Below are 15453 nucleotides of genomic sequence, written 5' to 3'. Positions count from 1 at the left end.
GTGATGTCTGTGACAACAGCAAAAAGATCTAATGCCAGAAACATTCTGATGCCATCAGGTGAACACATGAGCCTCTGAAACAATAAGATCTGGATGAATAATAAGCCAAGGCACCGCACCAAACTGGTATGAGGCCAGCATTTCAAGTCCACAGGATAATAGACTCACAGCGGGACCCCCAAGGGTCTCCTTGAGAAGTGAAGCTCTCACGGTCTACCACAGCTCCCAACAGTGCACAAACTCAAATTCCTCACGCTGCGAGGCCCAGAATTTGAGGTAATACACCAATACTTCGGCAGCAGACTGCCACAGGTACCGCTCCAATCCCTTCAGGACGAGCTGCACACCTGAGAAACCAACTCTGACCAGACCCACAGGCCTTTCTCTGCAGTCAGGCGGGCGGACAGCATTAAATGAGATTCAAAGCACAACTCTCATGCTAAACAGCTCTGAAGCACTTTCTGAAACCATGACTCATATCAGAATTCCTCAGTTAGAGAGACCTGGCATTCCTCGCAGACCGGGAGGGTTAGGCAGATAGACGCGTGATTCATTTGAGAATGAAATTACTTTGTGATGTATATGCTGACCAACTCAAAACGATTCCGTTAACACTCAGAATAATGAAAAGCGCCAGAGTGGAACAAGCAGCCTCTGTAAACCTTTGCAACCCAATGATCCTTTGAGGCTCCCTCAAGCCTTCTACGGAGAATGCTTCTCCTCCCGCTCCATGGCTTTAAATGTGTGGGAAGAGGACTCCTTATCATGCCAGGGAGATGGCACATGGTATCACACCCTTAATAATTAGCAGCGAAATCAGCAACTGCATTCACTGAATCAGTCTGGTTCCTCTTTCCCTGATTTTTATCATCAACTCCAAGATTCTATGGCCACTGTGAACATCTCCTGAAACACATACACCTCTCTACCCTTTCCAGAACCAAAGAAGTCAAAAATAACAGAATATGAAAAGGTGCAGCTTAAATAGATCATGGCAATACTAGCTGTGGTGGTTTAAAAATATGTCCACAAGTTCTTTGAAACTTCTCCCTTCAGGAGGTGAAGCTCAATTCCCCTTGACTTGAGTGTGGGCTGAACTATCAAACAGAACACGGCAGATCTTCAAAATTAGGACACCAACGACATCATGGCTTCCTCTCCGTTCTCTCAGTTCTCTTGTGTTATGAGGACACTCATGCAGCCCCGTGGAGAGGTCCCCCTGACAAAGAACCGAAGCCTCCTGCCAATAACCATGTGAGTGGAGCCATCCCTGACGAAGCCCTCAGACACTTGCAGCCCTAATCGACAGCTTGACTGTAACCCCCACAAGATCCTGAGCCAGAACCAGAGAGCTAAGTCATTCCAAGACTGATGACCCTCAGATGATTACGTGAGATAACAAACTTGTGTTATTTTAAGCTGCTAAGTTTTAGGAACAATGTGTCACCCAGTAATTGATAATTATCCCACTATCTAAAGACACAAAACATCCAAATGCAATGTATAAACTTTGGCTGAGTTCTTGTTGGAGAAAACTAGAAAAATATGAAAATGGATGTCCAACGATATTAAAGAATTATCAATTATTTTAGGTGAGAGAAACTGTGATTATTCAGGAGATACATTTTGAAGTATTTAGGAGTAACATGGTGTGATGTCTGCAACTTGTTTCAAATGTATGAGCAAAGACAGATGCACAGCTACATATAGATGAAGCAAATATGGCAAAATTTTAACAACTGTTGAATCTAGGTGTTGTGAATATGAATGATCATTATGCTTAGTATTCTTTAAGCCTTTCCGTATGTTTGATTTTTTTTAATAATAAACAGAAAAATAAATAGAATACTGGTATTTTTGCAGTATCAATAACAGAACATGATTTCTGGGACGCCTGGATGGCTCAGCGGTTTGGCACCTGCCTTTGGCCCAGGGTGTGATCCTGGAGTAGTGGGATCAAGTCCCATGTTGGGCTCCCCGCAGGGAGCCTCCTTTTCTGTGTCTTTGCCTCTCTCTCTCTCTCTCATGAATAAATAAAATCTTTAAAAATAAATAAAAAATAAATAGAACATGATTTCTAATGAGTGATCCTTAATTTCTGGGTGTGAAGTGAAAAATTACACACAAATGATGCTCTTATAGGAGCTGTCTTCTATACCAAGGAACCACTCCCTGAATAATAACACCTTAACAAAGATTTTTGTACAAATCCATGTATCTAATTGGAAGGCTACAGGCTAAAAGAAAGATAAATGAATAAATAATTAGTTGGACTTAATGAAAAACACCTCTGACTCCCTATCAAGTGCCATAACCAAATTTAACAGCTTCCTAATTTTCCATCTCCCCTAGACCACTGGACTATAACAGCAGCTACCATCTGAATGTTTATTATTTGCCAAGCAAGTATAATAATTTCTGAATTTTGTAAGAACCATGTGAGGTACATAATAATTGATTTTTTAGTAACATGAACAATACTTCAACACAGCGTTACAAACATTTGAAACAATACAGAAGTACAGTGCACAGTGTGAAACGCTAAAGTGTTCCTTGCTTAGCTCCCCATCCTTACATCAAGTTATAAGCAGTGTTGTACTTTAGGCAGGTAAATAGATAAAATATCTACATAGATATATGGGGAAGATAAAGGGGAAAGCCAGGATTCAAGTCCAAATCACCCTGCTCCACAGCCATGGCATGGCCATAAAAGTCCCCTAACCACAACTAAAACTGCCCATGAAGAGCTTTGGAGCCATACCCTTTCAATGCCATCCCAAATATTTCTCTTCTCACACTTGCAAAACTGTGTAAAAATAATACTCAGCATGAATGCAAAGACTTTAAGGAAATTCAAAAGAAATAAATTTTTCTGACATGTAAACTCTTTTGTGTTTAAAATAAGAATTGAATTTTATCATTTATATGAAAGAGCTAATACTGTCCAAACCTTTATCAGCCTAACAATAACTACAATGATATCAATATAATATAAACCATTTTTTAATCAAATTGAGTGAGGACTCTCAATAGTCCACTGAAATGAATAACCAATATTACAATTCAGTTCTCATTAGCATAATTATTCAGCCAATACCCAAGTTGAATATGGTTTTATATACAATGTCACTATAAATGAAAAGAATCTTATTTATAATGCAATTAAAGTTACACTGAGCATTACCCTAACACCGCAGGAATGAGATATCTCAACAGGGGAATATATAAATTGGTTTAGGAATTATTTTCCTCTTTCTTGACTGATAATTTTACCATGATTACAGAAAAACAACTTTAGAAACCATTTTTAAGATGAACTCATTCCATAGGTTACTTTTTTTTAAAGATTTTATCTACTTATTTGAGAGAGAGAGAGTGAACAGGAGGTAGAAGGAGAGAGAATTTGAAGCAGACTCCACACTGCATGCAGAGCCTGATGCAGGGCTCGACCTCACAAGCCTGAGCTCATGACCTAAGCTGAAACCAAGAGTCAGACACTTAACTGACCAAGCTGCCCAGGAGACCCTCATTCCATAAGTTATTTATCTGTGTACCTATTCTGTGTAAAGGTTTGTGAAACCAGAATGCTACAGACTATTGGTTGCCTCTAAGGGTGAGGCTGGCCAGGAACTGACTAAATGAGCAGTTCACTTGGGAGTGACTTTCCAAGGTAATGTGAAGGTCTGAATTTCGATGGAGATTTAGATTTTACAGCATTTGTCAAAACTGTGAGAACGTATTACTTAGATTTGTTCATTTCTCGTGAAATTGAAATTTCACCTGGAGAGAGAGAAGTAAACAAATAATAGACTCACTCTAGTGAGTGACACAATATACAGATGCTGAAGTCTTTAGAAGAGCTCTCTTGTCTGCAGTTTACTTGGGAACATATCAATGATTAAAGATGGACGGATGAGTGGAAATGGATGGGTATGTGACAGAGCTTAAGAACAGTAAACTGTTGATGGGAGAATCTAGGCAGTGGGTACCCAGCTATTCACTGGGAAGTTCTTTCAATTTGCCTGCATGCTTGAAATTCTTCACAAGATGTTCGGGGAGGGGGCATAGATGTAACCTAGCTAAACAATGGAATCCAACAAAAGTTAAAAACTAAATAAAAAAATATTTTTTTAAAAATTTACCCAAATCTGCTATGCAACACTGTCCATTCTTCTTAACCAGGATGTTTTTGCTCTTTAAATCTCGATGAGCAATGGCTGGCTTTCCTTGGGTCCCAAATATCTCTATGTGCAAATGTGCAAGACCACTAGCTATGGACAGCACTATTCGCAGGCAGCTAACAGTATCCAGAGTAGTAAGCTGAAGATAGTCGTACAACGATCCCATTTCATGATAATGTGTGATTAACCACAACTGGGTACTGGAGTGTCTTGATGTCATGTCTGAAGCAATAAAACCTGGAGAGAGCAAGAACAAAAGGAGCAGACATGTAAGAATTTCACGTTATAACTTATAGTATACAGAAATAGTGACCCACACAATAGATACCACCTATAACCAAAAACAATCAAACTAACCAACTACCATGAAAGGAGGTTTACAGAGGTGTCAACAGAAAAACATAATACTATTAATACTACCATAAAAGGTACTGCCAATGAATAAGCAAGTTCCATATTCATTTTCATTATAAATAATCCTTTTAAAAAGAGTTTACTTTGCATTACAATTTGGATAGGAATAATATCTTTGTGTTCATCCATAATAATAGTATCAAACTCTTTATCATGCTCATATTCCAAGCACAGATTATTCATCAACCACTCAAAAAGAATAAAAAAACAGAACCTAAACACCTATGTTCTAGTATTGACTCTGCCTGTGATTTGCTGTGTAATCCTGAGCAAGCATTTAGGTTCTCTGGATTATCTGTGCTCAAATATAAGATAAAGGATAAGTTTTATTAAATGACTGACTACTCATCAAATAAAAAAGAAGCCAAATACAGTAAGAATCTGTGATGCTCTTTGTCATCACACAGGAAAACCAAGGGGATAGCGTCTGTCGGCTAGAACAAAAGACTGATATAGGAAGGAAAAATTATAGTATAACGTAATGAATATAATGAAAAGTACTGTTAGATCCGCAAAAGGCAGTGTGAGTCCAGAACAGGGAATCCTAATGATTCAGACTAGATGTTACAACAGGTTTCCATTGAGAAGTGATAAAACTGAAGCGGTCTTGCAAAGAAGTGAGACTTGAGAGATGCCAGTAAAGAGGTAGGAAGAGATTTTTCTAGACATTCTAAGGGGACCCTAGAGCAAACTGAATGAATTCTAGAACTTCCTAACCTACAAAATAAATTATGATGTGTGTGCTTGCCTTTCCTGCCATAGATGTGCTCTCCAGACCCTTGCTTGCACATTCGCTCTCCATTTGTGTGTATATAAATACACACACACACACACACACACACACACCCCTAATGGGCACACAGGTGGTGACCTCTGGTCTTTATAAATTAAAGAATATTTTTTTAAAAAGACAGATGTGGCTTGGGCAGGATTAAAGGACTTTTCTGTAAAAAAAAAAAAAAAAAAAAAAAAAAAAAACAGAAATATGCGGAACATGCCTCACGCTTGCAGAGCCGGATACACAATTTGTGCCACTTTCACACATATTTTCTCCTAGGATTTTTCTCAATACACCAGTAACACAGATCTCATTATACTCAGTTTATAAATAATAAAATTGCTGCTAAGAATAAAATAAAATAAAATAAAATAAAATAAAATAAAATAAAATAAAATAAAATAAAATAAAATAAAATAAAATTGCTGCTAAGAGATGTCAAATTACATATCTATTAAGTTGTTGCTGACCTCAAGTTTGGTGCCAGCTACCTGGGCACACCATACCTTGTACAGGAAATTCTGGGAACAAAGAAAGGTCCCCTATTTGATCGTCATCATCATCAACAATAGAAGCAGCTAGTAATTACTGGGACTAACACGGTGCCAGGCAGAGTTCTGCACACTCCACATGTAATTGTCCAACACTCACTGGAAGGAGGCAGAGGATATCGCTGGCACAAAGGCTAGTAATGGTCCCCAACAGTCTGCTCTAGCACCCATACTCTTACCCACTATGCCAGACTGCCCCCAAACAAGCTGACTTCTAGGAGAAAGACAATTTGACACTGAATCTACTGCACATCTGTAAAGTGAACAAAGTGATGTTTCCACACTTTGATCCCCTACCTCTCTCTCCTTGCCCTCTGCGCCCCTTCCCCTGGGCAGTCTCCATCTCTCACTCCTTCCCTCTCTCCAGTCTGTCTCTGTGGCCCCGCAGCGATTTCTCCTGGAGCCCTTCACTGGCCACAATATGAATAATCAAACTGTGTATTTAGATATTTACTGTTACTAAAGAAAATGTTTCTGCTTTATTATTTTAAACCAAAGGCTATTAATCATTAATGACTTTCAAAAATAAATATCCTAAACTATAAGTACCACTCGAAAGGAATCAAATTACTGTTGTGTATTTAATGTCACCTCTACTGATTTCTCTGCCCAAGGGAAAGCAGCCTCTGATTAAATAGATAAATAAATAACAAATAAATATTTATTCTCTCACCTTCCCTAAGCCTCTTAAAGTCTCAGAGAAGGATTTTTGTCTGTCCCGTTAATTATGCTCTAGATCTTCCAGAAAAAGGACTTTTAAAAAGGCAGGATTTTTTTTTTAACTGTTTATCTCCCAAGCATGAATTACAGAACTACATTTGTTTCAAAATGCTAGGGCATTTTTATGAAATTTCTCCATTTTCAGTCAAAGCACTGTACTGGTAGTGAACGCTGAACAGGTCCTTAGAAGCTGGGATGCTGGCATGGCCACTGGACGTGTTCATAACGGGGAGGGAAGGTGATTAGAGCAAAGGCTTCTTATTTAACAGCCAAGGTCATCCTCCCAGCCTCCTCAGGAAAGAAAACAAACCCCAAAATCTTAAGCAAGGTCATCAGTGGCCCTTGCGAGCCTCTTCCAGCGAACCTTCTCCTCCAGGAACCAGGCAGCTACAGCAGCTGAGGACTGAGGCCACCTCACAGTGGGGCACGGGGGTCCAACCCTGGGGACCCACATGAGCTCTCCCATTGCCCAGCTGGGTGATCTCACACAAGTCCTATGAAAGGTCCTCCTTGGCTTCCTCGTTTGTAAGATAAGGATAACGTCATGAGCAATCTCAAAGGGGTACTGTGAGAACAGAAGAGTAATTATAGGTACAGTGCTTCCCACCTTGCCCAACCCAGGAAGTATCAAGAATAGCCGACTACTATTACATTCAGAAGAGCTCAGGGTTCAATTAAAACCACAACAATTCTGCAACATCATATCTTCTGTGGGTAACTTCCTTTACTTCCACGTGGTCTCAAGAAAGTCTGATAAAACGGTTAGGCATTACCTCTGAAGAGCCCGGGGCAGTTCTAGAGATGGAAGGCGGTAATGGCTGCACGATGTGAATGCACATGTGTCACTGCACTGTCCACTTAACATGATTAAACACTAAACTTTGTATCTTAGTGTAATTTTTTTAAAAGAGCCTAAGATGAGACTTTGGAATAAAATTCTCACACTAACTCAACTCCCTTGGTCTTAGTAATGAGGACAAGAATACTCCAAAACATGTAACTTTGGCCCAGAGTCACAGAGTGGGCCTGTTCGAGGCGCTGAGAGTAGAAACCAGTTTCTCAAATCCCCCGACCACTCTTCCTGCCACCACACAGCACAGCCACCCATTACCCCCTTGTCTGCTGAATTCTATACCAGAGCAGAAGGAAGAGTCAAAAGCCAACCTAGTCCCTGGAAAGATATTGCTGCAAAGGAGATAAAGAGTGAGTGTGCAGAGTTTTGTATGTATGCGTGTGTGACTGATTCATTCTGAGGGGCCAGAGTTAGCAATTCTCAACGGTGGAAGGACATCATCATCCAACACTCGATACAATATGCTCCTTTGATAGAAAAAGAAAAGATCACAGAAAATCTTGAGGTCTCTATATCCAGAAAACTGGTAAAGCAAGGAAAGGACTTTAACCAAATTTAGCCCCCCCCCCCAAAAAAGTGTGGTGCATTTCTGTAAGCTTTCTTAAAGTTAAAAGAACTACACAGTAAAATCAGTCCATATAGCTCTAAGTATGATGACGGTGGAAAGACCTCATGAGTACAGAATTTCCCTGGATCACCAAGTAATAAGAAATGAACAATGTTTTGCTCTATGTGGTCACACTAAAGGAACCTCACCTCTCACATGAATCATATCGCAAAGGTGACTTTCAAATTCCTCTTATGATTACATCCAGTTTAACAGATATGTACTAAGCACCTAGCATGTGCAGGGTACTGTCCTTAGCACGTGAGAGCAAAACCAATGGAAGTGATCCTTGTCCTTGGCATACAAGGGAATGATATCACAATTCATTTAACTCAAGGGCACTGATAAAGTGACTATTTGCATAGCCCAGCAATATCTAGCCCATTTTGTTCAATGAACCTGTGAGCCCATAAGAGGGGTGCCTGAACATGCCCTTCTATTCATGTACTCAGACCCCGCATACTTCTTAACAGTATGTGCACCTGCCCAGTAAGAGTAATTCCACTGCCTAGGGACGCCTGGGTGGCTCAGTGGTTGAGCGTCTGCCTTCAGCTCAGGACGTGATCCCGAGGTCCTGGGATCAAGTCCCGCATCAGGCTCCCCATAGAGAGCCTGCTTCTCCCTCTCCTATGTCTCTGCCTCTCTCTGTGTCTCTCATGAATAAATAAATAAATAAAATATTTTTTTCTTTTTAAAGAGTAATTCCACTGTCTAAAGAGTACTCCTGATACATCATGGCTTCTAACACAACTGACACTCTATCCGTTACTCCCCTCTCTATTCCAGTGTCAGAGGCAAAAGTGGGACATTTAAGGATAATTTTGACTGTGGATGAATCTTTACCTCATCCTCTTATTACAGAATCACAGAAGCAATTCCACTAGCTAACCACAACACAGAGTACAGAACTGTGGTTAAGAGACACACTGCCCAGTAGGATTCTCAGCTTTGCGATTTAACCTGATGGGTGATGCTAACCTCCCCACCCTGGTTACCTCATCAGTTAAAACTAGAAAAACAAGAGTACCTACCCACTTATGATTGTGGGGAAGCCAAAATGAGAAAACGCACATGAAGCACTTAAAGCAGCGCTTGCTGCACAGTAACGAGTGATTGTTGTTACACATGTGCATCTAACTGTGACACACCGTAGTGTGTGATCAGAGTTACAGCACAGCTGCAAAGTAGGGAGTGCAGAAAAGCACAGGTAAACCCACTGGGAGAGACTAGATGGGAACTGCGACATTTTGATGGAAAGAAGGGTGGTTGGAGTATAGGGTGTGGATCGTGGGTGATCAAGACTGTGAACAAAGGCACAGACACTGGAATGCTCACAGCGATCCCAAGTAATGGTAAATATCAGAAGTGGCTGCCATCTAGGGATATTTGTAGAGAAAGTCTGAGCCTCCTTGGGACCCCAACATATAAGGAGTCTGGAATGCCAGGCCCAGAAGGCACAAATGTGACAAGCAATGGAGGAGTCATCAAAGATACTTTGAGGAGTACCCAGCTACCCAGTGAAAGATAACTCAGTGTAGCAAGATGGACTGGAAATGGGAGACCAACAGCAATGATATGAGTAAGGGGGGCTGGGTGACAGCTGGGGCCCCACAGTAAGGCAAGGGGAGAAGACAACAGCAGAAACACACAAGTCTAAGATGGAACACACCGCCACACTGTTAAGGCAAAACTTGAGACAACTGTCAAAGCGTTCCTGGTAGACAACCTGACTCGGGTTTCATACTAAATTGGCAATAATGGAATCGAAATAAGTCATGGCCAGGGCCTTCTGATAAGCCAAATCTCATCCAATAGCCATGAAGAGGCCAGCACTATCCTAGGGAGTCAATTTCTCTATAAACTTTATATCCCCTATTTAAAAAGCACTCTGAGCAGCACTCAGCATACATGTATTGGTATAAACACACTGAGAGAAACTTTCCAAAAACAGAGAAGTCAAGGAATATTCTCATCCCTTATACCTCCTTAGCAGTATTTCGATGGGCTCTTCACATATTTCACAAATGGTTCTAAGCTTTAGTTTCCAAATTAAAATGGATGCTAAATCCCTCTGTAAATCTGGGCTTTAAAAACCATGCCTAGTTTGAGGGAACGTGCATTTAATTACGATGTCCCTGGGAGCTGTGAATCTCTAGGAAATCGTCCAAAGAGCTTTCTTAGTTTGATTCAATAAATATTCAAAAAGGGTGCGGTAAGTAGAACAACGGATGAAGCCTTGAAGTGAACAATATGGGGTAAATTTTTGTTGCTTAAATAACAACCTACAGAATAAGAATTAGCAATAATGATTTCATTTTCATCATCCAGAGAATCTTCAAACTTAGCTTCTTTGCAGATTTAAACAAGAAATTAGTGTTAAAAGAAAATTAAACATGATATAAACGCTGATGATTCCTATTATCGCTTTTCAGGGGGAGACTTGCAGATTCTCATACACCAAATCTGAGAGGGCAAAGGTAGGCAATTATTTCTTTCTAGATAAAATTAATGAGTGGGATTATCTTTGTACTTACCTAAAATATTTTCATGCCTCAGCATCACAGTGTTGTACAATTCTGTTTCCCTGAACCACGACTTCTCATCCCGGGAGGAGAAGATCTTCACAGCAACGTTCTCCCCTTGCCAGCTGCCCCTCCACACCTCACCATACCTGCCTTTCCCTGGGGGAAGCAACACAGAGGTGACATGGAACGGCAGGACAGGAGACATAGCCAGGACATAGCCTGCAGCTCTTCCCCCCCACCCCCCCATTGTTTACTCAGGGGAAAAAACTTAATCTGGGGATCTAAATATCACAGCTTACCTGTGAAGACATACAGAAAGGTGTGGAACCTGCCCCTCCCAACCACCCACTGTCATAACAAATCCAACACCCCCAGTATCTACACTGTACAATTAGCTGCTAATTACGAGGCTTACAGTTAAATTCTTCTATCAAAGGTCATGAAACATATGATTTTTAAAAGGACATAAAAGTTAGTAAAACGAAGAAAATAATACAGAGTATTAGGTTACAATGTGCTGAAAGCCAAAAGAAAAAAGGAAAGAAAAAGCACATGTGGCTACATTGAATAGCTTACTGGATCCCTTCCCTTCGCACAAGATCAAAGCGGACATTTTCTTGAGGAGTCCAAATTTGTGAATTTACATATGCATTTATGTTTTTCATAAGGGAGACTATTAGGTTTGAGATCTGCATTCTGAAGAATCCCCCAAAATACACACAAATACACAAGTACACACACACACACACAACAGTGCTGTGGAGGAGACTGACAAGCAGCCACTACCTTCCCTAAAGGATTTCTGGGCAGAGGATATATTTCAAAAGAGGATTTGCAGAGTCTTAAGACATAATCCCAGCACAGTTCTGATTCCTGACATTGGTCATGGGAATTTGCTTGTTAGCCCCTGTGATGCCAGAAGTGGGCCACATTGAAAGGGCCGCTTGGAGAAAGCATTTCCCAAAATGTGACTCTGGTTTGTGACCTGGCTCTTTGGGGCACAAGCCCCGTCCTGCAGCAGCAACACAACTCTCAGCCTGTCAACAACATGCTCCCTCTTCCATTCTTCTCCTTAATTACAGGTAGGGGTGATCAGGGAGGCTGGGGGGAGGAGGAGGTAATTACCATGAGACCGTGAGGATCAACTCGGGGGCTATAATCAGGGTAAAGACACACACGGCACCTAGAGAAGGCTGCAGCGGGAGACAGACCTTGCAGGGCTTTCTACCAGGCAAGGGTTGCTGGGAGTCACAGCTCGTAACAAGCAGCTGCAGCACCACCTGCACACACGGGAATACAGCTCTTTGCTGAAAAATGAAGCCACGAGAACCCAAGAACCCAAACGTGGAGAAAGAAAGCATGCTTATCCAGGGGGTTATGTCCTGACATAGAATGAAAATGACACAATCAACACTCCCTCGTGATAAACAATGTCCTTGTGAAATACCAATGACTAATCCAAAAGGATGGTAAATGTGGCCAGTAAGTCATCACTGTGGGCTGCCGTCAGGTCGCAAAAATGGTATTTAGAGCAGGACCCATTTTAATACAGTCACAGCAATTGCCCAGCATTTGGAGTTCAAGACGAAGGCTAGTGCTAAGGTACTACAAAACAGGCTGCTAAAAAACAGTATGCTGATCTTTTCCTGCCTTTGGTGAAATTCTTTATTTGTCATTTGTCCTCATAGTCTTATTGGGAAGGAGAGAAAAAATGTCCCAGAGAATTGTATACATTACTATAAAGTAGCCTTAAATCCTTTTGAAAGAAAGAAAGAAAGAAAGAAAGAAAGAAAGAAAGAAAGAAAGAAAGAGAAAACAGAGATGGATGTCAGGGTAAGTAGACATTTAAAATAGAAACCTACTTCAGTGGCTTTCAAATGCTTTTAAGTTGTCAAGTGCTTTTTAGAAATGCAACCTTATTCAAAAGTTCCTAAAAACAGAAGCAGAACTGCCCAAAAGTACAGGCCATGGAGCCCCCCACAGGAATCGCTAAGGTATCTGAAATTTGGGGGGTTCACAAATCACTATCTGGTAACAACTGATCTAGTCCAACTTCCCATTTTGAACCCAAAATGGCAACATACTATCCAAGCAGTTCTTCACATACATTTTTATTCAAGGCTGCACGCGTGAACACTAACTTTATAAGCTACTGAAATGGCATTGCTTTTATGAAAGTCTTTAGCACTAAACCAACAAAATGCTATAACTGAATTTATACTATTTCCGAAAATGCTCAAGAATATCTACACTAGCAGAAACAGTATGTGTTTTTAAACGGTGCAATACTGTTTTGCCCTTTGGACTCTGGGGTCGGTCTCTGAAAACTGATACTGACATTGGCTGCTCTGTGAATGGTGAGTGGCCACGGGACAGGGGGGTAGGGGTAAGCAAGACAGGTAAATGTCGCCTGTCACCGCCTTCTCACTCCTACCCAAATACCCCCGTTCATAATCAAACTGCATGTTAGGCAGCACAAGAGGACAGCCCTGGTTGTGTGTGATGAGCGTATTTGGGGCTTTTCTATTTGTATCTTCCCTGCTCACAGTCCACTGTGCAAGAGAAGCATGAAGTGTGGTTCCCAAAAATTACTGACACCTACCACATGACTCATAAATACCTACCAAATACAAGTAAAACTAATAAAACTCAGGACTCCCCCCCACCAAAAAAGGCATTTTGCACCATCTTCGTAGAGGGCAAATCAGCAATTTACAAACAAGCCATAAAAATGTCACAAATTTTGACCCAGGATACTCCAACTCCTGGGAATTTTTTCTGAGCACTCAAAAGAAAGATGCAATACGTGCAGAAGCTTTCTTGAGTGGTAGCGTTAAAATGAAACAGTCATTCAAGGGACCATAGTTACACTATCTTTTAAAATATTTGTGATGTGTATAGATATGTGGAAATGTGTACGAGCTTAAAACTGAAAGAAGCAACACAAATTGTATACACATTCTAATTGCATCTATATATAAACATGTTCCTAGATGGGGAAAATATGAGACCACAGAGAGAGAGATATTGCTCTTGTTTAAACAAAGCAATTATAAAGGTAGCTTTGATAAATTTATCTCATTATTTTTAAAGACAGTGGGAGAGTGAGCGGGCTTGGAGGATTGCCATAAGCAAGTGTATTGTCCAAACGCCCACTCACCTCACATCACTCAATGCCTGCAGCCAGGAGCAGCCATGCTAATTCATTTCTCATGCCTTCCCATCATCCCAAAGGGTCTACTTGCAACTAAAAGCTTTGGACTAGCCATTCTTCAGACTAACTAGCGATGGACTCCTTTGACAAGAATTCCAACAACTTGAGGTGCTCCAACTCAAGTCACAGAGAACAGATACATGGCCACAGCATCTCCTGTTATTTCACAAGCAATAGGCAATGCAAGGCAGATTTTCCAAGTTCTGTCCTGCTTCTAGAGCCACTGCTAACATTGCATACAACCCACAAAGAGGAGGAAAAAAAAAATTACCGACACACTCCAACAGTGTGATCTGACGAGCCACTGTTCTTTGTACCAGAAAAGGGAGACCAGAGCCACTTCCTGATGTACACGAATGATCCAATAAATCCTGTGGTTCAAAACAAGGAGAAAAAGAAACTCCTGAGAAACAGTTCCAGTTTAGAGTATGAGCATGCATATCACTTTAACTTGCATGGAGACGGCGATCCTGGGCCTGGGGCCCATTTGTGTGTATGAGAGCCCCACTGGAGGAAGAACTGGTATTCTTAGGAAAACCAGATGCTAGCCCTTTCCCAAACATATGATAGGTTTTCCTGAGGGATAAGTAGTCTTTTCTTGCATCTAGAGTTTTAGAATACAAAATATACATTGAAAAAAAATATATATATATATATAAAAGCTGAGTGGACAAAGTCAAAGATGCAAATTAGAAAGTCCAAGAAGCAGGGCTGAGCACACGGGAAAGCAGCCAAATGAGGGACCGGCGGGGCAAAAAGAGGGAAGGGTCTTCAAACCCAAGGCCTGGGCATAACCAACCATGTTCTGCTCTGCTCCTAAGTATCTATGAAAGGATTCACTTTGGTTGACAGGCTAACTAAGGAACTCTAATAGGAACAAACAAATTAGGAACAAGGAACAAACAAGTCTCTAATGTTGTTTCTCTTGTAAAGACTCCAATGGCCACGTGGGTCATCTAGCTGGTACACTCAAGCAGAGAGGGGCCCCGGGATGGAGGTACCCTTTAGGTAAGTGAGGAACAAAAGGATCACAAAGGCTAACCCTCAGTGTCATTTCCGGATGTGAATTATTCACAAATGAGAGAGGGAAAAAAATAAAACTTTCATACAAAACATAAAACCATGCCCAAAACCTACTTCTGAAAATGAACATATTGTGCAAAAAAATCCTCAATTAGTTCATTCCTAAGTTTTCCCTTTTTATCCTCAGTGCAAGCCGAGGAGTAGACATCTCTTTGTATGGAATGGACTATTTGGAATACACCATATTATGCCCATGGAGGTAAGTTTGCAGCAATGTTGAGCTAACATTCCCCAAAGCTCATTCTTTCCCAACATGTTAGCTGGCCTGTTCAAGCAATACATTGATTTGTCTGAATTTCGTCTTCTTTTACTTACTCTGAGCACCACTGTGAAGTACTGTTGATCAGCAAAATTACCAAAATCTGAACATCCAAAGGAAGATATTTAGAATCCTTAAAAACCACAAAATGGATAATCAACAAGAAATTGAATGTAGATGAAGTAGTTTCACATCTCCCTAACCATCTCTTTTGCTGTTCTTTTTTCTCTTTATTCATTCAATTTTTTTGAGAGAATAATTCTGAAAA

At 40.8% G+C, this 15453-nt stretch overlaps 1 protein-coding gene across 4 annotated transcripts in view; it reads right to left on the bottom strand.

Annotated features, from left to right (window-relative positions):
* ACVR1 (activin A receptor type 1) overlaps window positions 1-15453 on the bottom strand; it is a 127309-nt gene that overhangs the window by 19463 nt on the left and 92393 nt on the right. For all 4 annotated transcript variants that reach the window (XM_077883335.1, XM_077883332.1, XM_077883333.1 and 1 more), the window contains 3 exons: window positions 14115-14214; window positions 10639-10785; window positions 4143-4418 (listed from right to left, as the gene is read on the bottom strand). In XM_077883335.1, the coding sequence (XP_077739461.1) occupies window positions 4143-4418; window positions 10639-10785; window positions 14115-14214 (523 nt within the window). The remainder of the gene's footprint in view (window positions 1-4142; window positions 4419-10638; window positions 10786-14114; window positions 14215-15453) is intronic.

This window comes from Canis aureus, chromosome 34 (assembly GCF_053574225.1).
Source record: "Canis aureus isolate CA01 chromosome 34, VMU_Caureus_v.1.0, whole genome shotgun sequence".
NCBI classification, from domain to species: Eukaryota; Metazoa; Chordata; class Mammalia; order Carnivora; family Canidae; genus Canis; species Canis aureus.
This window is presented reverse-complemented; position numbering and strand designations above follow the sequence as displayed.